The 27,341-nt window shown below is 29.8% G+C and overlaps 1 protein-coding gene across 6 annotated transcripts in view; it reads left to right on the forward strand.

Annotated features, from left to right (window-relative positions):
* Positions 1–27,341, forward strand: part of LOC107440882 (uncharacterized) — a 134,061-nt gene that overhangs the window by 93,411 nt on the left and 13,309 nt on the right. For all 6 annotated transcript variants that reach the window (XM_043050953.3, XM_043050952.3, XM_043050951.3 and 3 more), the window contains exons 2-4: positions 18,125–18,300; positions 22,303–22,406; positions 22,980–23,075. In XM_043050953.3, the coding sequence (XP_042906887.1) occupies positions 18,125–18,300; positions 22,303–22,406; positions 22,980–23,075 (376 nt within the window). The remainder of the gene's footprint in view (positions 1–18,124; positions 18,301–22,302; positions 22,407–22,979; positions 23,076–27,341) is intronic.

The following is a 27,341-nucleotide window of genomic DNA, read 5'->3' on the forward strand; positions in this document are numbered from 1 at the left end:
GAGGTCATTATTACGAATTGGCTATCTCAGATTTTCAATGTCGCAATCACAGTAAAATTTGTGTGCTTTCTCTCAAACTTGGACTTTTATGCTCCAGGCAGATGACGTAAGCCGAGTGCAGCGCCACTAATTTGCATATTGCAATTTTACTCAGCTACTCTTAGTGGACAACATATGCAAATTTTGCACGGTTTGGCTTACTTTTGAAAGAGTTATCGCTATTTTTGTGATTTTTCCTTAATTTATGATAACCAGTGTATTTTCATTAAATATTTAATATAAATATATATTAATATTATAATATATTAATATACATTAATAATGATAAAAGGTATGACATTTGTTGTTATTAAATGATAGAATTCACTAAAAGTATATAAATATGTAATTCTCATTAAAATATGGTCGATATAAATGGTCATATATAAATATGGTCATTCTCATTTACACCTGAAAAAATAGCCAAAAAACCCAATTTTTGTAACTGGGCGGGGCTACCCGACACATCTTGAAAGGAGCTAAAAAACATGTTTTTTTAAATTTCTATTTTTTTGAGTTAAACTATTCTTTTTTTGGTTTATTCTTTTTGCATTATTTAACTAGATGGTAAAACAATAGAAACATACAAAAATATTGATTATTACTCAATATTATACAGAAATATAAGCAAAACTCCTTAGGTGGGCGGGGCTACCCGACTCTCCCCTGTAATATATATCTAAAACAAAATCAGTACTAGACTAGACAAAGCTCCAGAACTGCGAATTTAGCTGTAGGGCATAAAATCCAATTCAAGATTATTAATGATAAAATGATGGAGAAAAAATCATTCGTCTTATTTTACTTTATCAACATCTTGAATAGCCGACCTAATTTTCAGTTTACGACTATTAATATCCTACTCCGTAGCCTTGCAATTTTGAGCCCAATCTAGAGGACAAGGGAACTCCTGGAGGAAGTTTAGGGAGAAATTTGCCTTTGTGGAAAACTTTTTTGATGGAACTAACCCGCATTTGCGTTACATGGGAAGGAAAATCACGAAGCCCTCCCATGGTTAGCCAGACAGCAAGGGGACTGGTTAGCCAGACAGCAAGGGGACTCTAATCCATGACCCGTCTACCACGGAGGATATTTTACGTTACTGTGATCGGTAGTAGCAGAGTATGGAATTCGTATCTACCAGCCATCTTTGTGATTCGAACCCAATTCACCTCCTTGGGAAGCTAGCGCTCTATCCCATTAGACACCACCCACTCGTTAAAATAATCTCCAAGTAAAATACTACATTATTGTTGTATACTTTCATAATTATCATTATAGACTTTTTTAATGAAAAAGGAGTTCCACCGAAAGAAGTTTGTTTATTTAGGGTTCCATTGCCGAAAAAAATCAGGAACCACTGATCTAGATATAGTCTAGAGAGAAATCTATGTCAAAAGCGATTTCGTAGTATTAGAAAAATTTGCTTGACTCTGACTCTACTTGGAAGTTATTTATTATTGGGTGAAATAAATCTTTCATCACACGATAACTAGACGAATACTATTAAAACTATTCAAGCAAAAATATTGATCGAATAAATATCACGTCAATTATTTAAATTGTAACGTATTGCAAATATAATTTATTTCATTTGAATATTTTTTAAACCCACGTTTGTTTGAACTTTTGAAACATCAATATTAATAAATTATTTAAAAAATATGTTTTGATTTATAGAATTCAAAGTTAAATTTAATTTGCTCAGCTTAGAAACTAGATCTAGATAGTGCAGATAAGTCCAAAATATTTGTATTGATTTCCTTGTTCATGAATATTAACTAAATTTTTCTATAATAAAATGTTTTTATTTGGCGAATAAGCATGCGAGATATTGATGCGTTGCTCTTTCCCTGTAATTAATTTGAAGGATTTTATGGCAATATATTTCTTAAAGTTTATTTCTTAAATTGTTGAATTTTAATATAAAGTATATAAATAAAATAAAAAACTTTAATTCAAATAGCATGCATATAAAAATAGAAATACATAATTCAACATTAATATTTACTAAGTAATAATATTATAAATATTCGCATTCAAAAAAGATTATCCTGTTATAAAATGTTTTTATTTGTGCCAGTATGCATGCGTGATATTGATATCTAGCCCTTTTTCTGCAATTATATTGAAAACTTTCAATTAACTACAATACAAATATAATTTTTAAAATTTATTTCTCAAACTATTGTGTTATAAGTCAGAACATGATTTAAAATAAAATTTATTTATATGCGTATATTAAAAAAATATCTATATTAAAAAATTAATATTAAAATAAAAAATAAAAACTTGGTAATAGCATAATTTCCTAAAAATTAGGTAAAAATTATAATCGAGTTGGATATTCAGAAATGTCTGGAAGGAGAGCTTTGATTTTAACTCCCACACTAAGAACAATCATTTTGCTTTCATTCAGTGATCATGCGTACAAAATGTAAAAATATTTAAAACTGTCTATTTTTTTCCCTTCATGATTCTGCCTACTATATTTGTATTTATAAACAATATCCGTTTCGCAATTCTCGAGCGTCAATAGCATCTTCGTCTTTATCGAGTCTCTTCCGATGAGTTCAATCATCTCAACAAAACGGTTCATTCAGTTTCCATCTTCCGGTGTTGACAGACTTTCTCAAGAGGCCGGGCAAAGAGAGCTATAAGGAAGTCGTTATTTGTTCACCTATAAAAAAGACTGTGCGAAAACTTTAACGTATTGATAGTGTGTATGCGCATGACCTACAACGCTCGGTGTTTTTTGATCTTGGAAAGACACTTTAGTCACGTGATGAATATTTTGTTTGTTAATTGCCCTAACAACCAATTGAAGTCAAGAAAAATAATTATAGTGTGAAGTTTTGCTAAAGAGTGATGAAACATCGGAGTTAAACAATTTAGTTGAATGATAACAGTACTACGTTTATTCTATAGACTACTTATCGTTTTTGTTTATTACTTTTTTAGTTTCTGAAAAAATCTGATTTGTTTAATAAATAGAAGGTAACAAGTTTTGGAAACTTCTGCACCATTTTTGAAAAATATTTCCGAGGCCTTCAGTAAAAGATTTCATGGCATAAAAATTTGTTCCCCAAATGTTACATAACAAACTTCACGCTTTTAATATTATTTATTAAACCATATTTGCATACATATTATAGGATTTAAAGTCTATATAAAGAAAGATAAGAAACATTACGTTATGAAGTAAAATTATAATGATTCAAAATTTTCATGTCTTGGTTTGTCAAGTTTTTTTTATTATTATTGCACAATATTTTTTATTTGTGTAATTATAAATAATTTATTTTTGTTATCAGGAGAAATTTGAGTCCTTTAACGAATCCTTCACTAATAATCGTAATAACGCACATTTTACAAAATACTATTTTAACTCAACTATGCACACTTATTTTAAAAATGGACCATTCCGATGTTTCTTTAAAAAAACGGAAACGATGGCTTCATTAGTTTATGGATTTGAAACTACATTAAGTACAAACTACCTTTTCTTTGAAAACACGAAAACATGTTTTAAAATGCATGTTTTTTGTGTTTTTTCACACGAAAAAGATAGAATAAACAAAACTTTGTTTTCTTACATTCACAAAAACAAGTCTCTGAGAGCAAAAATCTAATCCTACGCTAATTTTAGATTCAAAAAATTATGAATAGATTTTCACTGATTCATTCAAAACATGATCTTTCATTAAAATGTTGGACAGACCTTGGTTTTTTGTGATTTTTTCGAAAATCAATGTGATTATTTTCACTAGATTCTCGAAATTATTTGCAGATTTTTTTTTAAATTTCAGAAAAACAGGATCTTTTGCTGAAAACATAGATTGAAGCCCTGATATATGATTATTGTATATCTGGATCATCTTTCACAATTCATAAATTGCATTTTTAATTATTGACAAGTATTTATTATTTACTCCTTATAGTTAAAATTGATAGGTGAAAACTATTTATGACTATGATTTATAACTGTGTTTATAAAATTAATAAGAAACTCGAATATTAAGAGGCAACGCAAAAGTCAAAGAAACTGAAATGCCCAAAACTGACATCTCCATTACGTTTCGTCCCTAAAAATCCATGAATAACACAGTAAACTCTGACATTCAGCTCAAATCAACAATCATCCTCCGAATTATCTTCCCTTTTTTTAATTCTTTAATTTACTATTCCATTTTTAGTCAATTCCTATCTTAGTAGTTAGGATGAAATAATAATGTCTAGTAAGACGGAATCATCACGGAAGCGCATCTTAGATCTCTGCCAAATAAGCGTAATTTCGGGCGCCCAATTTTTGTTATGTTGAGTTTGTTTTGTAAAGGTGCCAAGAACGGCTGGGGGTTTATTAAAAAGCCAAAAATAGCTGGGAAATATTTTTCATATCTAGTCCATACAGTTGTGCGTTAACTGTTAATATTTAATTTGTGTAATTGTTGGGTAGGACTCTTTATTTATTTGCTTATTTTGAAAGCATGAATAAATATCGCGGGCCATCTGGAATGAATATTTTCTTTTACAACTCTTATGAGATCCAACGTACATTGTATTGGACAACATTTAAAACAATTTTATCACTTAAAAATAATTTTATCCCTTAAAAAATAATATTTTCGTTTATCACTTAAAAATATTAAATATTATCATCTGGAATGAATATTTGCTTTTACAACCTTCTGAGACCCAGCGTTCATTATATTGGACAACATTTAAAACAAATTTATCACTTAAAAATAATTTTATCACTTAAAAAATAAGATTTTCGTCTATCAATTAAAAAATAATATTTTCGTTTATCACTTAAAAATATTAAACATTATCATCTGGAATGAATATTTGCTTTTACAACCTTCTGAGACCCAGCGTTCATTATATTGAACAACATTTAAAACAATTTTATCACTTAAAAAAATAATGTTATCACTTAAATAATAATTTCATATATCACTTAAAAAATAATATTTTCGTATATCACTTAAAGGATAATATTATCATCGGGAATGAATATTTTCTATAACAACCTCAACCTTCTAAGACCCAGCGTTCAATATGTTGGACAAGATATGATTCAATTTTATCACTTAAAAACTATTTTAATGTCATTTTTCTATGTTTCTATGTCTTTATAAAACGATTACCTATGTAAAATTAAAATTTGTTTAACTCTTGTTGGTCGAGATTTTTTAATTAAAATTGAAAATTATAAGAAAGGTAAAAAATAAACGGTGCAAGTAACCTGTTTGGGAGTTATTCATAACTTATTTCTTGAATCTACTGGCTTTTGTTTCATGACCTTAATGTGAAGAAATACCTATTAAATTTTCTACCCTGTGCAAAATATACTAAAAATATAATCTATCATTTTTATGTAATAATTGAAAATAACTGAAAAAAGTTCATTAAGTTTAGTGACTTAAATTAAAAAAAAAAAAAGTATTTATCGCATTTATGAGTTTATCTTCTAAGCTGCATATTTTTTTTATTATTAAACATAGCATTTTCTGTCATTATTTAAAACTCGTATCTCAGAAGGATAATATAAAATAATATTATAATTTAAAATAATACTATAGTTTAAATAATACTTATTAAATCAAAATAATACTATAGGTTAAAATAATTTGATATTTTATAATTTTTATATATCCAACTTTGCATTTATTTTCACATTTATAATTTTTATGCTGTTCATTATAAAACATCAAAACCTGTTTGATTGCCTATTGAAACTAGAGGTAGCTCTAAAAAACGTCTTTCAACTCCTTCTTTCTCCTACCTGCAACAGTTGTTTGATGTTGTGGTTTAATTATCCTATATTTGAAATTTATTTTGTTTTGGGTATGAGAAGTGGAAAATTATTTAGATAAAAATTTATGATAATGCAAACTAACGTGTTGCTTTTATGAATAGTATGACAAATATTTAAATTATTACTTATCGACAAACTGAATCGCATTTGAATGCTTTTGTGCCCGTGTAAAACCAAACTATTTTATTTCATTTAATACCCAGCTAGGAACATCCGACCTAAATCTGAGTTTACAACTATCAATGTTCAACTCCGAGGCATTGTAATTTGTAACTCAGAAGACAAGGGAACTCCTAGAACAAGCATTGGGACAAACCAGAGTGGAGACTTTTTTACTGGAACTAATCCGTATTTGCGTTACATGGAGAGGAAAACCTCCCACGATTAGCCCGACGAAATGGCGATTCTAACCCACGATCCGTCTATCAGTAAGGATATTTTGCGTCCGTACTGTGTTCGATGGGAGACGAGAGCAGAATTCGCATCAACCAGCCACCTGTGGGATTCGAACATTTGTCACTTCATTGGGAGTTGAACGCTTTAAGCCCCTGAGGCATCGCGACTCAACCGACTATTGAAAAAGAAAACACTCAGAATCATTAAAATTATTTAAAAATCTAATTTATAAATTCCAAAACCAAACTTATTCATCTAAGTAAAATTTAATTTAAAAATATCTAAATAAGCTTATTGTATTAATTATAATAGTTTCTTAGTTCATAAATATTCTCTCCAAACAATTTTTTTGTCAAAAGAAGTTTATGTATGTGCGAGTGAGATATTGATTATTAGTTCTTTGCTTGTAAAGGCTTAACACAATTTCGATATTTTAAACAAATATATTTTTTTCAATTTATTTTTCCAACTGTCATAATATAAAATTTTAAATAAAACGTTTCTTTTGCTTTAATCGTACATAAAAAAAACAGAAATTATCAATTTCTTAATATGTTAATGTTTATCTGGAGTTTGGGTAGAAGCTTTAATGGAGTTTATGTTGTAAACGAGTATATGGAGTCAAGCCTTTAAGTACCGAAGTCCACAGCTCTGAATAAAACTATAAAATAGAAACTGATAAAAACAATTCATTGATTTTATTCCAAAATTTTTTTTGAATTCACATATGGTTTTTTATGAATGCTGTAAATGAAATTTTATTCTTCTCATTTTTATATGTTCTATATATGAATAATAAAATATGTATTATGTCTCTATTTCCTGTTTACCGAAAGAAAAAAAAATTACACCTTGATCATTAAAAAAGAGGACAAATATCGAGTTTTTATAATTTTTTCCGCTATTGTGTGTTTATATACTATTTCTCTTTTCCTAGTCGTATTCAGAAATTTGATAGCATAGAGAGGAAAAATAAAGATTGTTAATAAATGATTTGCTTCAAGTCAACGTCATAAAAACGCCATGAAACAAAGTTTTATAGTTCTGCTTTTGAACTTTGCTATCCACGCTAAAGTATTCTTCAATCGAATTATTATTCTTTTTTAAAGCTGATCCCATTACTTCAAATCAGATCGCAAATATGAAGCGGGATTCGTTTACCTTTTAATGTTTGAAACTATTTGGAACGCAGAAAGTGAAGCGATTTGTGTTATTGTTGTAACCAACACAATAGAAACAGAATGGAAAAAAAATGGCATCCATAAACAATAGACAATAGTTTATGTCTCTAGAAATAGTTTATTTGGAGCAGAGGCTGGGAGGTGATGAAAAGTGAATTAAGAACAGCCCTTTTTCTTTTTAAACCTGACCCTCTGTTTTTATTTATTTTTATCCTTGATTAGTTGCTCTGACATGAAGATTTCTTTTCTTTTTTTTTCATTTATCCTAATCGATTTTTTTTCCAGTAAAATACCTAAGATAGCAATAAATAAGACGAGTGCTTTTTTGAACTATCCAGCCAATAAAATTCAAGTTTTATTTCTAACTGTTAGTTCTCCTTAACCTAAATTGTATTTTCCCTTATCTAGACTGTATAATAAATTGCGATTGGGCATTTTCTTTATAATAAGGCTAATATTGTATGATTTTATATTTTTGTCACCGTTTATGCCGAATTTATATTTGTGGCTATATCAATTTTCAACTCTAACAGCCTTGTCATTTTGAACCCAGCCCAGAAGACATGGAAACTCCTGGATCAGGATTGCAACAAACTCATGATAAATCTTCAACTGGGGATATTTTTTCTCAGCTATGTAGTCAGTGTGAGCTCGGAGCAATATACAAAGTGGCAAACTATCGCTGGATTTCTAATTAGCAGTTTGAACCACCCCCGCTCAGCCATACACAGAGTGATTCTATAATTATGGCACAAACATAGAGGGGAGGTAGGTCATAAGGATTAAGAATTGTATAGGAAACTACGATCTGAAATATCATCGTAAGCCGCTAGTGGCTCTTTAATATTATTAACTATTTCTACTTGTGTCTGAAAACAAATATTTTTTATCTAAATTATCTTTATTTTATGTTTTTTTTTTAATTGCCAAACATTTCGTTGAAATTGTCTTGTTTTTTCTTGGTTTAATCATTTGGCGACTAACCAGGAAAGCTCGTAAAATCATTAAAATACGATAAAACAGTTATTACTTTGCCTATTTGAATGCAATTTTTGACAAATATTATTGGAAACGTAAAGTCAGATTAGGACAATTTATATTATAAAAAGTACTTCTGTTCAAAGGCACAATTAGAATCAGATCATAACAGAAAACCGCCTCTAATGATCATGGTTTCCTATGCAATTCTCAATCCTTATAATGTACTTTACCACCCTAGAAGTTGATTTTAGAATCACCCTGTATAATATTACAATTTCAGCAATTTTGTATAATCGTCTTTCCCACTATATCATTCCCAGTATCCTAGCTACCAAGCATGCCGCAGCTCATCCCGTAGTCTTGCCCGACACGAGCTACTGCGCATAACCAATTTTTCATTTACTATCCTACTACTATTTCAAATTATCTTCCTTCATCACCATTTCATTGGCACGACAGCCCAGCGTGGGCCTTGGCCTTCTCTAAAACATTTCCTTATATTGTTTTTTTTGCCAGTTCCTATACCCTGATTATTTTAAAATTTGCGTTAATGAAATCCTGTCATCGAAGTTTTGGGTATCTACTGGCTTTGCTACCAGATCAATTCTTACTATTTCATATACTCTTACCATATCCATTTTTATTACTTTATAGACTATCTTAGTACCTTACATAATTCCGTTTGGTTCAGTTTATAGAAAATAAAAAAAATTATTAAATTTGCAAGTATCAAATCGCATGATTCGAAAGAGAGTAATGCGTCCTTTTAGTCCACATAGGTTAAGTATGGAGCTACTAGATAATACGCCTAAGAATATATTATTTGTTTTGTAAACTTTATTAAAAAGTATAACTTTTATCAAATACATAATTATAATAATTTTATTTAATTAATACTTTATTTAATTAATACTTTATTTAATTAATACTTTATTTAATTTAATTTAATTAATTTATTTTTTAATGAATTTATTCGATTAAATGTTATAATTTAAAGTAGCTGATCATAAAAAGTGTTTCATGGAACCTTAGGGTTTCGTGGAGAAGCAACAAGGGTCCCGAGAATTAGAACGTTTTTTTAAACTAGTAATGAATTTTGAAGCCTTTAATTATATTCGGATCCAATCAATAAACTATTGCTTATTTAATATTTTTGTTATCTTGATGAAATTATTTAAAGTAGAATGCCAATAAAAATAAATGAAAATATTAATAAAATAAAAAAAAGCAATTTTTAAGAAAAAAAAATTTTTTCGAATAACAATATCTTAAATAAATTTTGAAAAGAACTGACATTTATCGAAAATTGCCTTAGTATTTCCCATCGCAATTTTCAAATCAAAATTAAATGACGCAATTCGTTAATGAAACTCTGTTTCTCTGGTAATTATTTTCAACGTAAATCCTAATTCGGCTTATTTGTTTCGTTTACAGCTAGTGAATGCATACCAAAAACAATTCAAAATTAAAACTAAATTAGATACAGCTACATATGAGCGTATACAGCTGTCGAATTTAAAACTTAATTTAAAATTATTAATGGAAAAAAAAGCGATGAAAAAATTCATTCCTCTTTTTAAATGTTTTCAAAATAAAATAAACTTTTATTGCTTTATGCGATCACAATTTAATGATAAGGAGTTAAAAGATAGCTGTCTCCAGGTAAGAAAGTTGATCATTTAGGGTTCCAAAGCCGGAAAAATATTGGGAACTGTTGATTTAAAGGAAATTTTATCAAACCATGGTATACTAAATGCATCGTTATTAACACGAAACCTGTACTTTCAGTGAGTGGGGGAGCTCAAATGTTAAATTTGCATCACAATATGAACATTTGTGAGTAAAAATATCTGTTTATTTCTAGAAACGAACATTCACGAGATAAATCGTTATGTTCGTGTACCCTGAACGATTGGTACGTATCAATACGATCATTAAAAGTTTCTAACCTTCATTTGGCATTTCATACCCCTACAACTATTACTAGTCACCCATTTAAAAATATAATAAAAAAGACGTATGTGATAGTTACGAGGAGTTACGTTACCTAGGAAACCAGTTACAATCAAAACTTCGGGAATATCTAATAATGTATGCTTCTCTTAATGCCGCCGCCTCAAATCTGAAATCAAGTAGAAAATGTTCTATTTTGAAAGAAATTGAATAAAAAGCAAAATGTTTCGCCTCGCAGAGTCAAGAATTGCGTGCAAGATTTTTTTTTGTAAATCTATACTCTCTCGTAAATTATTAGGAACATTTGATGGCACGAATCGATAGGCTTACAATTTTTTTTTTATTCGTCAAAATTCTCTTTCGTAAATTACGATTTGATAGTTTGCAATACTCGATCCTGAAGCAGTAGTTTAATTTTGATATTCTAGAAGTAAATTTAGTTTCTTATCCTTTCCATTCAGCTATTGAAGAGATCTTATTCATAATTTTAATGTTGTAAACAAAAAATACACTCATTCTTTCTGCAAAAATGTTGTTAAACTTATCTCTTGAATTTGCTCAGAGTTCGTAAAAACTGGAATCGAGTTGGAGTGGAAGAAAATTTTGTTGGTGTCGTAGTTGGCGCCTAAAAAACTTCCATGATGATTTTTTTTTTATTTTATGCCAACCAGTTAAAAGTTGTTAGTTCTTTAGGTAAAAAGAAGAGAAGAGGTTTTCGATCTGACGGAAATTATTTTGGCAAATGTTTATAATTTTTTTTGCAAAAATATATCCCAAATGAATATTGCGATAATAATTCAAATTTTAACTTATCTCAGATTCATCATATTTGAACGTTTTTGAGATTAAAATTGATTTATTGAATTATTATTTGACGGAATTTTTATGTTAATAAGCAGTGATATTTTTTTGATTCCTAAATCAAATTTATTTAGGTATTTTTAATAGTGGGATAATATTACTTATAATCGTAATTTAATATTCGCTGTAATTATGATTGCAATTGTATTCTTCGATCACTGTAACTTGTTTCAGTAAGTCAGTATTACTTATAATCGTAGTTAAATATTAGCTGTAATTACGATTACAATTTTGTTCTTCGATTACTATTACTTGTAATCTTAGTAAAAGATAAAATGCAATTACGATTACAAATGTAATCGGCGATCACGATCAATAAAATCTGATTGATAACTTGTAAAATATAATTGCATTCGAATAACAACTTTTTCGATTTTTGCAAATGTACACACTATTTATGTCATTATTGCTCAATAATTCAGTCAAAAAAAATTTAAAATCAATTTTATTTCCAACAGTTTTCATAACTAAAAGATAGATTGAGATTGACGACAATCTTTCTCGAATTCTTCTTAAATCGCTAAAATGTTATAAATTGCTTATTTCGCCCTGTTTAATTTTATAAACAAATTGGCTGCCTCGGTTTGGTATCTTTTTGAATGATGAGTCTCGCGTGGACGTTACATATCCTTCTAATGTTCTAACCGGAGGAAGGCACTCATCTATTGACCCCCTCCCCCTCACAGGCAGCTGACCTTTGCAACCAATTCTTCGGGACGTTCATCATAAAGAGGAAATTGCTTTATTTTAACGACTATAATCCTTGATTGGGAACAGTTGGTTACCATGGTAACCGGCATATTATTTTATTTCCATAGACTCAAACTAAATATCCACCCTTTTTTTCAAATATTATTTTATTATATATTATACTTTGCTTATTTTATTATATTATGCTTATATATTTCATTGTACTTACTTTTTGTATCTGCTTGTATTTTGATATTATTTTATGTTATTAGCGTAAAGAGTGTTGTTAACTTAACTGCTAATTAGATTTTTTTTTTACCTAAGGCGTTCGATTTTAGTCACCAAATTTTATATGATAGTATATTGTTACTATTATGAGCGATAGAAACTCAATAACTCAGTATTTATTTATTTATTTTAATACACGCAATGTAGACATAAAAGCCTTAGTTGGAATCTATTTCTCGTCATTTAAGTTCGAAGTACGAAATGCCGTATTAAATGGTGCAAAATGAACAGTTTAATCAAAGAATATGTTGCTCTCTATATAGTTTAAACTTTCTAACGTGAAAGCAAAGGTGAAAGTTGTAAAAACTCATAATAAACTGCAAACAGTTATCAAATTCTAAAATTATATATTTAAAGAAAAATGTACTTTTCCATTTGTATTAACAACACCATTTGTTGAATACCAATAAATTATTAAAACAAACAATTTTCTTCTAGACATTGCCAAATCGGACTTTAGGTCGGAATTCACTATTGGTAGAATTTAAATGAAATGAGTATTAAAAAAATATTTTATGTTTTATACATGTCAAAAAGAAGAAAAAAATCATTTCCGTGAACTCTGGGGCATTTTTAGAAGGAATGAGTCCGATTAGTTTTACCTTTTTTTTTAAAAAAAAAGAAAATTATTTATTTAAAATTTGGATTCGGTACAAGCGGGAAAAAAAACTTCAATAATAACGCGAAGTTGTCCATTAAAGGGGGGGGGGAGAGAGAGAGAGAGAGAGACGAAGAAGAACCAGTATACGCTCCAATCAGGATTCAGGATTCAATCTCTGAAAAGATACTTTTTGACACTAAAAAAGAATTGTAAAGAAAGGAAATGTATACATTTTTATTTCATTCTTTTAAATCGTTTTGCATTGCCAGCTATTGCATAGCAAATATACTGCCAACAAAGCCAAGGTTTTTTTTATTTTATTCCATTACTAGGGTCGGAGAGAAGAAGAGAAAAAAATTATTGAGCGGAGAGACAATTTTTCTGGTTATAAAACGAGCCAAGTCTTTTTTATTTTCATTCTTGACTTGGCGATAGTTCATTGACCGAAGGTAGCTAATGAGAAGATTTAAAGATGAGTCGCGTTTTTTGGACGCTTTATAAAAGGTAAGACAAGTCGGAAGCTCCGAGTAGAAGATCGTGTCTTCCCCAAATGGGGGGGAAGGGGGATATATCTTGTCTCTATAAAGGTGTAAGGTTAAGGAAAGTTGTAGTTCGCTATATTTATAATCCAGAGATAACGTTTTAAATGGAACTAAGCAGTATTTTTAAACTGTATCGTGACACGCTTATTCATCAAGACGTTTTGTAGGGTTGAGTCCCAACTCACTTTTAAGGCTCTAGCTCGCTCGAGATCGATAATATTTTCTTGAACCAGCAAACCAACACTTATTATGGGCAAAGAGAAAAACTAAAATATTAAGATTACTTATTTAAGGACCTTAAGATTTCACATTTTTTGAATTCTTTACACTGAATCAGTTTTATATATTTATTTTATTTTTTATGATTAATTACCAAAACGAACGTACTCTTTCATACTTGTTGAGCTCGTAAGCGCGTGTCGGGCTTTGTGTCTTAACTCTAGTGCAGCGTTCGTCTTATCTTGAGTCTTAGGAGAGGCAAATTCTAACATTCAATCTATCTTCTAAAATCTGTAGATTTGATGAAAGCTGTTTTTTGGTGCAACAATATAAATTACCATCCATTTATTATCTAGTGCTGTTAAATTTTTATGTTTTTTTTTCTTCTTCCAGAACGCATATTATTTTTGGTTTTTGAAATGTGGCGTGGTCGTTATGTCAGTGAACTATTTTATTTTATATCCGTTGCTTAACAGCCAACCCAATTTTGAGTTTATGTCTACCAATGTTTAACTCCGTAGCTTTGTAATTTTGAGCCTAACCCAGAAGACAATGGATTACGCATTGGGAGATATTTGCATTCGTGGAGGACTTTTTGATTTAACTAAACCACATTTGCGTTTCATGGAGAGGAAAACCTCCCACAGTTAGCCCGAAGGGAAAGGGACTCTAACCAATAATCCGCCTACCATTGATGATATTTTAAGTAAGCTCTGTAGTCGGTGCGGGATGGGTGCGCATCGAACAGCCATCGCAGGGATTCGAACCCTCTTCATCTCATTGGAAGTCGACCGCTCTATGCCCTGAGTCATCATGGCTCCACTGAAATGCCATTTTACTTTACTCCATATCCGTCGTTGAACAGCCGACCCAATTTTGGGTTTAATACTACTAATATTCAACTCCGTAGCCTTGTAATTTTGAACCAATCCAGAAAATAAAGAAACTCCTGGATCAGTACCCCCAGAGGTATTGATTTGTTATGGGAACATGGAGGACTTTGCGACTCGATAGATTTAACGTGCATCAGTCACCATTTACTACACGGGGAGTCTTCGGCCGCCGGTGATCGAACTACTGAACTGTCATTGGAAAAACTGGTTGAACTGGTGGAACTTAAAGTACAACCAGATTTAAATCAATGCGTACCAACTTGTCTGAGAAGTAAAGACGGCCTGTGCGCAATGTTGACCACGTTACCACAATCATACCGTTTGTCACAAATTTATGGAGGCTTAAACTCTTTGACTTCCCTGGCCCACAACAGGCTGATATATATATATATATATATATATATATATATATATATATATATATATATATATATATATATATATATATATATATATATATATATATATCTAATATAAGGGCAACAACCCCTATATTTTGGTGGATTTATTTGTCAAGAAAGCAAGAATAATGAGAACATATTGTGCACAAGATTTTATTTACTAAATAGATCGTGAAGCCGAAGTCACATCCCCGCTCTCCCGTCTGGAGAGGGGGGGACAATGTTCCAGTCAGATCCGACGGAGTTTAGTTTGTAAACATTATACACCAAAAAAGTCACGCAAAAACATTGCTCCTGCATTTTATAGGATGATTTTTAGTTGTAAAGAGGCCCAGTCATATGCCTTTTTCTGTATTCTTACGCCTCATCAATTTATTTATTACTCATAGCAAATCGTTTAATCTTTCCTTATATGGAAGTGAAAGATCTTAAAATAACTTCTCTTTTGAAGTATTAATCTAATTATTATTCATTGGCATGTTTTTAGCCTTGAAGTCCCAAAATAGAATTTCTACCCTTATCTTTTACTAAAGATATTTTATGAAAACGAATGAAGACTTCTAATATAAGGGCAACAACCCCTATATTTTGGTGGATTTATTTGTCAAGAAAGCAAGAATAATGAGAACATATTGTGCACAAGATTTTATTTACTAAATAGATCGTGAAGCCGAAGTCACATCCCCGCTCTCCCGTCTGGAGAGGGGGGGACAATGTTCCAGTCAGATCCGACGGAGTTTAGTTTGTAAACATTATACACCAAAAAAGTCACGCAAAAACATTGCTCCTGCATTTTATAGGATGATTTTTAGTTGTAAAGAGGCCCAGTCATATGCCTTTTTCTGTATTCTTACGCCTCATCAATTTATTTATTACTCATAGCAAATCGTTTAATCTTTCCTTATATGGAAGTGAAAGATCTTAAAATAACTTCTCTTTTGAAGTATTAATCTAATTATTATTCATTGGCATGTTTTTAGCCTTGAAGTCCCAAAATAGAATTTCTACCCTTATCTTTTACTAAAGATATTTTATGAAAACGAATGAAGTTTTAATGCTTTTATTAATACAAAAGTATTTAATTTTTGTATTACATATATATATATATATATATATATATATATATATATAGATAGATAGATAGATAACTTTGTCTTACCCATTTATGTCCAGTCAGATATGGAAACTGCCTCTGTAAGAAAACTGGTAGTTTATATTTGTTTTTACAATTAGATTTTTTTTTTGTTCCCTACCATTTCAGAAAAGTACTGCGTGCTTTTACTTCAGATCGAATTATAAATATTTATATAATCAATATATCTCGGTAAGCAGACCCATTTCTAAATAATAAATCTTAATAATGAAAAACTAGTACTACCACTTTTTTTCTGTGTTTTGTGAAAAGGAGATGTCCTTTTAAAATGACGTTTGGCACAAATGGGTTTATTGCGCAAGTTTTCTCTTACTTCATCGCATAATTCGGCTATTTACATTGAAACTATTAAGCGCATGTTTCAACCTTAAACAGTGACGGGCTCTATTCAAAACGAAGATAGAACCAGATGTGTAAATAAAAGTAAGAGTTTATGGCGGGAAATGTCGCACTAACGGGAACACTCATTTTGAAGTGAAGGTGAAGTGTTTTGTGGATTAGTTAACTAAGAGTTTCAGCTTATACAGGTGGGGCGATCATATTCAAGGTTAGTGTATGTAACGAATGCAAAGGAAAGGGAAAAAAATGAAACAAACTAAAATAAAAAACGGATCACCTTGAATAACTTTTGATTTTTTAGATCTTCACGTTCTTGGACCTAATCTTCGTTGTTCAAGGGTGTGATCTTAAATATGCTAATCAGTTAGTGCAGGCGATATCATGAGTTACGAAATTAATCAAAAAACGTCATTTTTCTTAATAAACATACCTTTTTTTCCCGATGGATTCGGATTTTTGACCCCCAAAATATAGTAGGTTGTCGCAATCCGGGAAATATGGCCCCAATAGTTTTGTCAGGAGAGTGGTCCACAATTTGGACCACTTAATGTTAATTTTGTTTTTTTGCGTACTTTGCCATAAAATTTTTATGCGAACTGAAATTTTTTTTAATACAATTATAAGAATCGTTTTTCCAAATATAATTTCATGCGAAAAATAACTTACAGTATATATTTATTTTTCTAGAAATGAACAATCTTAAACTTTAAGATGTACAATTATTCTATTTTTTTTATTTATTTATATTTACATAATTTTAAAGAATCTAAGTTTATATTGCAAAATACAAAATTTGAGCTAAATTGGTTAAACAGTTCCTGAGAAATCAAATTTTAAAAAAAGTTTTATTTTTACAATTTGATTTATCAATATAATCAACTTTTATTGATCTTACTTGCGAATCGTAAGCAAGAGTCATATAGGAGGCGAATTCCAATATTTTTGCATTGGGATACACAGTGGAGATACGCACGTATGAATACAAACGTAAAGAATTTGCCCTCTCGTATGCTTCTTGCGCACCACTCGCTCATTCAATGTGTGCGGCTCGTCTTATCCTCAATGAATATCTTGGCTCACAGCGAGCAGATGAGAGAATACTTACTTATGATTTTTAGTAATTATAAACATTATTATAACAATTATGTTTATTACAACAATTATATTTATTATAACAATTATATTTATTATAATAATTTTGATGCTTTAAAAAACCATGTTGGCTCAGGGAATAGGGAGCTTGCCTCACAATGAGGCAATCCAGATTCAAATTCTGCCGTTGATACGAATTGTGCTCCCGGCTCGCAACGACCACAGTGCGGACGTAAAATATCTTCAGTGGTAGAACGGATCATGGGTTAGAATCGCTTTCTTATAGGGCTAACCGTGGGAGGCATTGTGGTTTTCCTTTCCATATAACACTAGTATGGGTAAGTTTCATCAAAAAGTACTGCACAAGGCTTAGTTTAATTCAATGTTTGATCCAGAAGTTCCCTTGTCTTCTGAATTCTGTTCACTATTACAAGGATACGGAGTTGAAAATTGATAAAACTTAAAATTGGGTTGGCTGTTTAACGATGGTTATAAAATAAAATAAAATCCTTTAAAAATACTATTTTTTCGAATTTATTAAATTTAATCACAAAATTTTTGATAGTCTTTTAAGTGCAACATTGCGTTTTTAAGATTTACGAAAAACTGTTATTTATTGTAAATTAATGAATAAGAAAGAATCTTCGAATTCTAACTTTTTGTATTTTTCACAGGTGTCTCCAAGAGAAACGATGCGTAAGTATGCCAAGTGTGTCCTCCTTTGAGTCGCCGCCCCCAAATAAGACAGATCCAAGCGTCGTCGTTTACAGATCTCGGTGGTTGAAACTGCAGGCCAGTCGATTCCGCCGCAGGTTCCCGGAAGTACCCGACCATGAGAAACTCGTTAACTGTGAGTATATCTATCTCTTAATTATCATTTTTTACACCTTACGCTCTTTATCTAACAATCGCTGTGATCACAACAAAAGAAACAAAAACAACAACGAACCATCAAAACAAATAATAAGATTAGCACGAACTACTTAACTGCAAACGATGCTTTTAGAACTATTATTAGTAAACATCATAGGAATCTTTCTAAATTCTTATATTGCGTGTAGTTAAATAAACAGACGTTATAGCAGTAATTTGTATTTTACTTCAATAATTCCATTTTAGAAGAAAAAATTGCTAAAATTCCGAGTTTTAAATTGAAAATTTAATTTTAAAAATAATTTAAAAAGTAATTGTTGTAGTATTACATCAGTTTATTTCATATGTATCTGTGAGTATATCTCTCTTAATTATGATTTTTTTACACCTTACTCAGTTTCTCTAACGATCTTTGCGATCACAACAACAAAAGGGACAAAAACTATAAAAGAACCATCAAAGCAAATATTAATATTAACACGAACTACTTACTTCAAACGATATTTTTAGAACAATTATTAACATAACTAACAGGATTTTTACTAAATTCTTTTATTACGCTACAGACATCATTGCTCTAATTTATATTTTACTCAAATAATTCCATTTTAGGAAGAAAAAAATTTAAAAATTCCGATTTTTAAACAAAAAATTTTAAATTTACAGAAATTCACCTTTTTTTAAATATTTCATATCACATCTCCGTGACATAATACGCATATTTTTTACACCTAACGCAGTTTGTCTAACAATCTCTGCGATCGAAAAAAGAAAAAAAAATTAACCATATTCTAAGCAATATTAATATTTTTGTAGGAACTACTTACTTCAAACGATATTTGTAGAACAATTATTAACATACCTCATTAGAATTTTACTAAATTCTTATATTGTCTGTAGTTTAGCTACTGACATAACTCTAATTTATGTTTTACCTCAATAATTTCATTTTAGAACATTTTTTTTTTTTTGTTAAAATTGCGATTTTCAAACAAAAAATTAAAAAAACAATTCAATTTTTTCAATATAATTTTTTGTTAAGTCATCCATATCATATTCCCTAATATAATGTGTATCAAACCACTGAACAAATATATTCATTCTGGATAACTAGTATTTTCAAAGATTGATCAAATTGCGTGTTTCAAATAATTTTTCATTTTCTTTTTTTTTCCCCCCTTCAATAAATCAATTGCCGAAAAATAAGCGCTTTTTTTCCAGTTATTTGTTTTTAGTTTTGTAAAATTATTTTGAAAAGGAAAATCGCTCATTCCGATTTCTACATAATATTTTAGATACTTTTCTATCATTATGTTATTGCGTTCAGTGAAAGAGGGGGGAAATTCCTGAATCTCACTGGGCCAGAACTAGATCGCCAGATTGAATCTTTAAAAAAAAAAACTGTTTATTTGAGAACTAAATGTTTGATCGATTCCGCAAGAACTGAGTAAATATTTGATCATCTATTAAGTAATGCACAATGTTGTTGGGTAGGAGGTAAATGAAATCATGCATGTTGAAAATCATTAGATATCTGATCTTATTGTTAAACAACTCCTTTTGATGGATTTGTGAAGATGACTTTTTCTTTCGAAGATTATCATTTTTTGAAATAATTAATTGCACATTCTGCATTCTAAAAAAGCCAGTTATGCATATTGTATTTAAATTATATTAAAAGGTTTAATCTGAGAAAAAATTTTGTATCTTCTCTCTACATTAAAAAATCGTTATCGCCGCTGCCGTTGTTTTGGGTGCTCAACTTCGCGTTACATTTGTCTTTACTGCGAAAAAGCTATAAGACAAAGAAACTTGAAATTACGAAGGTGTGTAGAAAAATATACAAGAGAGTACAATGAAAAAAAAATTTGCAATTGAATTTTAGTTCTAGAAGTATTAACTTAAATTGTCTTAAAAAATGCAATGCGGACCACTCTACAGACCACAGAAATACATTTACAGAATTGAAATTTTCAACACAACAAAAAATGCACAAAAAGTTGGACAGAATAAAAATAAAATTAACATTCTATAATTAGAATGAACAGGTGGACCGGGACAGTCTGGTTGGTAGGGCGTTGGGCCCATGTCCAAGCGATCGGGAGTTCGATCCCCGCCGTCCGAAGACTCCTCATGCACAAAATGGTGACTGGTGCACTCAAAATAATATGACGGGGTGATAAAGTCCTCCAAATTCCTATAACAAATCAGGACCTCTGGGGGTACTGGATCGGAAATTGATCGTGCTCTCGTCCAGGTCAAAATTACGATCTCCAGATGGATGGTGTGCGAATGTGTCCTTCCTATAAAACGGACTGAAATATGTGGGGCGGAAGTCAAATTCATGGTCATAACTGGTGCCACTAGAACATAAGAAGAAGCTCACCCCTCAGTCCTAAAATAAGCTGGTCAGTATAAACATGCGGCATAAGACAACAACAGAGTGAACAGAGGGTTAAATGTTTGGGTTAACTAGCTATATTGAACTTAGAGTGTTATTGATTAATTACTTAGGAACAAATTCTTTTTTTTAATATGTTTATAATAGACTCTTATATTTTAAAAGTCTTACGTACTGCATGAATTTTCGGTTATTTCACTAAACAAGTTTATATATTTTAAGCTAGTTTAACATGAATTTTTTGTGTAACAAAGGTCCTGTTTTATCTGCCTATATTTGTAAATTTTGAAATTTTCTCTTCCTATTACACCTTTGCATTTTTTATTTATTTTTTATTAAGAAAAAATGTTGAAATTCAAATCTTATCACAATTATAATATTTTAAAAAGAAAATCACAGTCTGTTAGGTTTTAGAATAACGAAACTTAATCACATATTTCCTAATATTAAAATACAATTTTGATTTGGACTGCTAATGTATTGTACATACCATATACGCTAATTTTGTAGATTCCTTTTAAATTAATATTCTAAGTTAAATACCACATAGATTTAGAAAATGGAACTTTAGTAATATTACGCATTTTAAGATAATTTAGATTACAATTAAAATTTCACTACAATTAAAAGTGGTGGGTCAGGGCCATTTCACTCACATAACCTGATGGTGATAACCACAAATTAGGTAATCCTTAGGTTAGGTCTTAAAATCTAATTTTTTTTAACTTCTTTCATATTATATAAAAAAATAAATAAAATCTTTTTTTTAGTTATAAATTATCTTGCATCGATATCTTATTATGTAGCAATCAAAATAATTAAATTGCATTAGAATGTGATTATGCCATATGATGAAAGAACTTTTAATTATCCGTAGCTTCCTTTGGATTAGCTTAAATAAATAATGTGCTAAATGATGTCAGCGAATTGAAATTTCGGACCAGAAATTGTTATTGAAAAATCTAGTTTTGGTAAATCGAAAAAAGCTGCCAACGTTCTACTTTTTAAGAAAGTTGTTTTCCAGTGGTAGCAAAAGTAATATTTCAATTTTAATTCTCAGTTAATAAATTTATTCTAAAATGATTTTAAGGATAATGCCATAAAATTTGAATATTATGTATAAAAAAAGATACATATAATTATTCTGCAGACTCTAAGCACCGTTGAAATAAATCAGAAGTTCTGTTTATTTTTAAAAATTACTACTTAATTTCCATATCGCAGGGAAGTATAAATAAATAAAAAAACGCAAATAAAGTTAGAAGTTCTCCTGACTTCATAAAATTATTGTATTAGCGCCATTTCGTATCGTCTGCAATTTATAAAAGTTTATTTCATTATTGTTCTTCGAAAGAACATAAATACCGTCTTTTTTTAAAAAATATTACTGTTTTGAAAATTTAATTAAAGCAATTTCCAACTTTAATTGCCAACTGTAACTCACAAAATTTAAATCGGAAAAAACAGAAAAACAGTTGGTGTTTTAAAGAACATTAACAAGTGTTCTGGTTGTGAAAATTAAATATTCTATATTATATTATGTGTTGTTGTTCTTAATGAATATTTCTTTTTCTGTAGATTTCTCTTGTGCCCTTGTTTCGGACATTCTTCTTCAGGGACATCTTTTCATCACAAAAAACTATTTTGGTTTCTACTCCAATATATTCGGTCACAAAACACAAGTAAGTTTTATTTCCATCATTCATTCTAACAAAGCAAGTGCAAGTTAACTTAAGATTAACTCACAAACCAAGCATAAATTCTTAATACAATTATTTATTTATTTTTTGCAATGAAAACGTGACATTATTTCAATAAAGCAATATATATTATACAACCTCTATTTTACATTTATTAGCACAGCAATCATTATTTACTTATATTTTCCGCTACGAAATTAAGCTTAAGAAATCTTTACACATTATTATCAGTACAAAATTCTGGTACAAACGTTCTGGTTCTGTTATAAAATTACAGATATACTCTAAAATTCATGAACCCTTTAAAAATAAATCACAACTTCTTTAAAGTATTATTTCTTAGCAAATGTCATTTAGAAATGAGACAAAAATTATTTTAATTATTCGGCTAATATTGTATAAGTAAATAAATTACAATTAAGGGAAAGAATGTATCATCATTAAATCAAATATTATTACGGATAATTTTCTTACTGACAGCTTATTCTCATTTATTTATTTATTATCATTTGTAAAATCTGCATAAATGAATGATAAACTATTTTGCTATTTCAGATCCTGATACCGGTATCAGATGTGGTGAAAGTCACTAAAGAAAAAATCGCCAAAATCATTCCTAATGCTGTCGGAGTCTACACCGATTCAGAAAAAGTATGAATGACTCTTTTTTCGTCATTTTTTAACAATGCGTCTCATAATTCTCAATTAACTCTAAAAAGTCAAAATACACATTTATTTTAGCGAAAGCATACTCTACTCATATATTCAAGATTATTGGGACAAATTTTAAAGGGAAATATGGGACATCACGGAGATTCAGTATTGCATAGCAACAGGTACAAGAACCAAAGAGACGCAAGACTGAGATCATCTGAAATATTTTTGGTCAAAGATATTGCATGTGCTGCGGCAGATAATATCTGAAAATGTCGCAAAAAGTTTCCACCATTGCTAGCGATGCATGCGTTACACTGTTAGGCCATGGATTGGTGGACCCACTCTAATACACCTGGATCTTGTTGGATATCCGCAGCAGTATAGACGATTCTTGCAACCAGATCCATTTCGGAATCCACAGGTGTTGCGTACACAGCAGTTTTTAATGCACCCCAAGAAAAGAATTCCATGTTGTTTAAATCAGGAGAGCATGGTGGCCAAGGAACCGGTTCACCGAGCCCAATCTATCTTGTGAACAACAACACCTAGTGGCGAACGAAGTCGTTTCCAAGCCTGAGTTGCTATGCAAATTTGAATCCTTGTGATGTCCTTACTTCACCTCAAAGTTTGTCCTAATACAGGAGGGACACCCTGTATAATATACTTTTATCAAAATGAATCACCATACGTAGGGGTTATTTTTGAAAAATTTGGATGTGTTAGCTGTCACCCCATCTCAATTTAAGAATATTTATTATAACAAATTATTATAAAGTTTTTTACAATTTAGGCATGTAAATTGCAAAACCATTATTTTTGTAGAGATTATGGAAAGATGCAGAATTGGTGTATAGAATTGCGACCCCCCAGTACCCCATGAATCAATAACAGACGGTCATTCACTCGAATTCAACTCAGTATTCAATGCATCTTGTAGCAACATCTTCATGAGATTGAAACCTTTATACAATAAGGCAATGTTAATTAAACAACATTTTTCTAGAATAATTTCCTAGTATGAACACTAAAAAAAAACTTTAATTTATACCATGTTGTATTTTTTTGAACGAGACTATTTCGAAGAAGAATCAGTGGAGAAAAAACATCTCTGATTCCGCATGATAATTAGCAATTACTCGAGGCGCATAGAAAATGAGGAAAGGCAAAGAGTCGAGCGCAACTCGACTGTAGAATGTGGAATAAAGGAACCATCCTTTCTTTTTGAGCAGGAAGCAATTTTTGTAACAACTTTCGCGTGACGTTGTTATAGTTTCTAATAACCCAAAGGAGCTGCAAAATCACGCAATTCTCTCCGAGAGAAACAAATAAAAAAGCCTTTCCTTCCCTAAGCACCTACATTTACGCCTGACACTACACACCTGCTGTCCTGCAACAATTTATTCGTGGCAGTTTTCAGACAAATTGAGTGTTATGCCAGTCGGTGACATAAGAGTTTTTTCTTCACTCAAAACCTATAATTCGTGACTAAAATTAGAGTCCTCCTTGCGGAAAGATTTTACACAACTTTGTATTGTTTAGATGAGGTGAACTGTTTCGTTTAGTTTTGAAAGCGACAGCGAAAATCTCTCGGTTCTTGGTTATTTATGGCTCAATGTATTTTGTTTACAAAAGATATGATTTCGAATGTTACCATGACCGATGTTAAAAACTTAGTTTAAGAAAAGTTAGCTTTTTAATGTTTTTACAAATTGTTATTAAAAATAAATTTTAAAAAAAAGTTAACAGATTAGTAGTATTTTGTGGTACTCATCCATCTCGCCAGGCAAGTGATAAAGGGCCAATGAAAAATGAAAAAAAAAGTAAATCCAATTGTTGTTTTTTTTAAAATTATTATTATTACTTTTAATTTGAAAAAATAAAATAAAAAATTGAATGAACAAATAAAATGACTGAGAACACTTTCACTAGTGAAATGGATAAGTACCTATTATTTTGCTTAAATTTCTACTAGGTCTTTAAAAGTAGTTAATTCAGCTAAAAAAAATTTTCTTTTTTGTTAAACTGACCAATGTTAGTGTGATTTCTTTAATTCAATATAACTGGACAAAATCTTGCAAAATTAAAATTTTTTTAATATTTTTTCCTTTTTTGTAACATTATTTATTCTTTTTTTTATTTCAAAAAAATTGTAACTTAAAATTGTACCCTGCAATTCCATAAATAAATTACAAAATAATGCCAGATTTTTATCGATTATACAAAATTAAAATTAATTGTAATAGTGAAAAACAAAATAGACGGTAAGGAGACTGCATTTCTTAAATTTTCCTAAGCAATTACTTTTTGTTAACACATTCATAGTTCTGGTCTACCATAAAATCGATATATTTTAAAAGAAAAACGATAGTAAGCGGCACTGACGCCACTATTTTGGGTGTACGCCTTTACGTTACATTTTGTTTTACTGCATAAAAATTTAGAATAAAAAAATTTGACTTCAAACTTAACTTACAAATTCAAATGTTTTTAGAAACGATGGGATAAAAAGATTAACATTCAATAATTAGTGGGAGAATTATTAACTGTTAAACTTGTAGTATAAAACACTAGGTAAGCCATAACGTGTCTAGAAAGCTATTTTTATTTGTTAACTTTTTTAAAATTTCCAACTTGTTTGAAATTGTTGGAATTTTAATTGATTATCAGTGAATTTTTCTCTGTTTTTTTTATTTAAATATTAATTATTTATATATTGTAGTAAAAAATCTCTCTCTCTTTTCTGAGATCTTTATTTTATGAGCTCACGCTTGAATTGATGTCAATAGTAACAAATATATATATAAGGGAGAGAGATAAGGTGTTATTAGATGTTAAATCCTAACATTTATATTGAATTTTTTAAAATTAAAAAACATTAACACAAGAGGTATCGAAATCGTTTCTCTGTTGAACAGTTATAAATCTCGTTATAGTATAAAATTAATTCTCATTTCTTTTTTGTGAGTCTCTCAATCTATTACTTGGGTTAAATATTTTTGAGAAGTATTTTTCAAGTCCACAATAATTTATTTCGTTACATACCGTCATGTGGGGCTACTTTGTGCAGGATTTCGCAGTTTTTGAACTTTGACATGTAAAAAACTATGTTAATTCAAACTTTAGTAAAATTTATAGATATTATATTCAAAACTGGACTCAGACAAGTGATTTTGATCAATATTGGCATTATTTGTATGTAATATTTACGAATAATAAGTCAAAACATACCTTGCACAAAGTAGCCCCCAAGTGGGGCTACTTTGTGCAGCGATAGGAATTCAGTTTAATAATCATGTTTTTAGTAAAATATTGATATAAAATCGTTAAAAAAGTTAATTGTTGACATTTTTAATTACAAAAACATCAAGATATGTAAAGATATTAGTTTGATAATAATTTTCAGCGTTAAAATACCATTTTTTATAAAGAATTTTTTCTTAAAAAGAATGTTTATTTCAAAACAATTGAGTTTAAACAAAAGGAAACCATATTCATTTTTGAGCATTGAAATGGATGAAATTTAAAAAATAATAATTATTACATATTCATTAACATTTATAATATTGATAAATTTGAACATAACATGCTTAAATGAACATGACAGAACTTGCTCTTCAGTTTCTGCCAAAATCACCTGATGTCCTATAAAATATATTTTTATGTGTAAAATTGTTTGATAAATTCATTAGAAAAATCTTTGTAGAAGAAAAATAATAGTTTACCAGCACTTTTCACGTGATTTTTGTGAATTTTATTAGAGATAGTATTTCTCTGAATTTTGTACTTCCGAGAAGCTTCTGCAATCGACATACCACCAGCAACTGCTTGCAAACATTGTTGCAGCTTTTCTAAAGTGTAATCACGATAATTTCTCGTTCCAGGTATTTTTTTATAACGTCTGACAATTTTTCTGTCGAAAAAAAAAACGAATGAAACTTAGCACAAAGTAGCCCCAAAATGCATTTTTTTTCATTTTCCGTTTATTTGTTATTAATTAAAAAAAAATTTCAACCCTAACATGATATAATTGTTTATTAATATATAAATAAAAATTTTTGCACCTACGATTGTTTTATCAACGTCTTTGCATTTCACAGCTAAAGTTTCCACGCACACTTTTCGACGTCTGACGTTCTCGGAAAGTTGTTGACATTGGATAAACAAAACACACTCTGAGATTGTTTTAAAATTTAAAAAAATGTTTTTAGTAATAGAGGAGACTTCTATCTTCAAATTCCACACATTTTTAACGTGAAAAAA

This window comes from Parasteatoda tepidariorum, chromosome 2 (genome assembly GCF_982258835.1).
Source record: "Parasteatoda tepidariorum strain Cologne lab strain chromosome 2, Ptep-v5.0, whole genome shotgun sequence".
Taxonomy (NCBI): domain Eukaryota; kingdom Metazoa; phylum Arthropoda; class Arachnida; order Araneae; family Theridiidae; genus Parasteatoda; species Parasteatoda tepidariorum.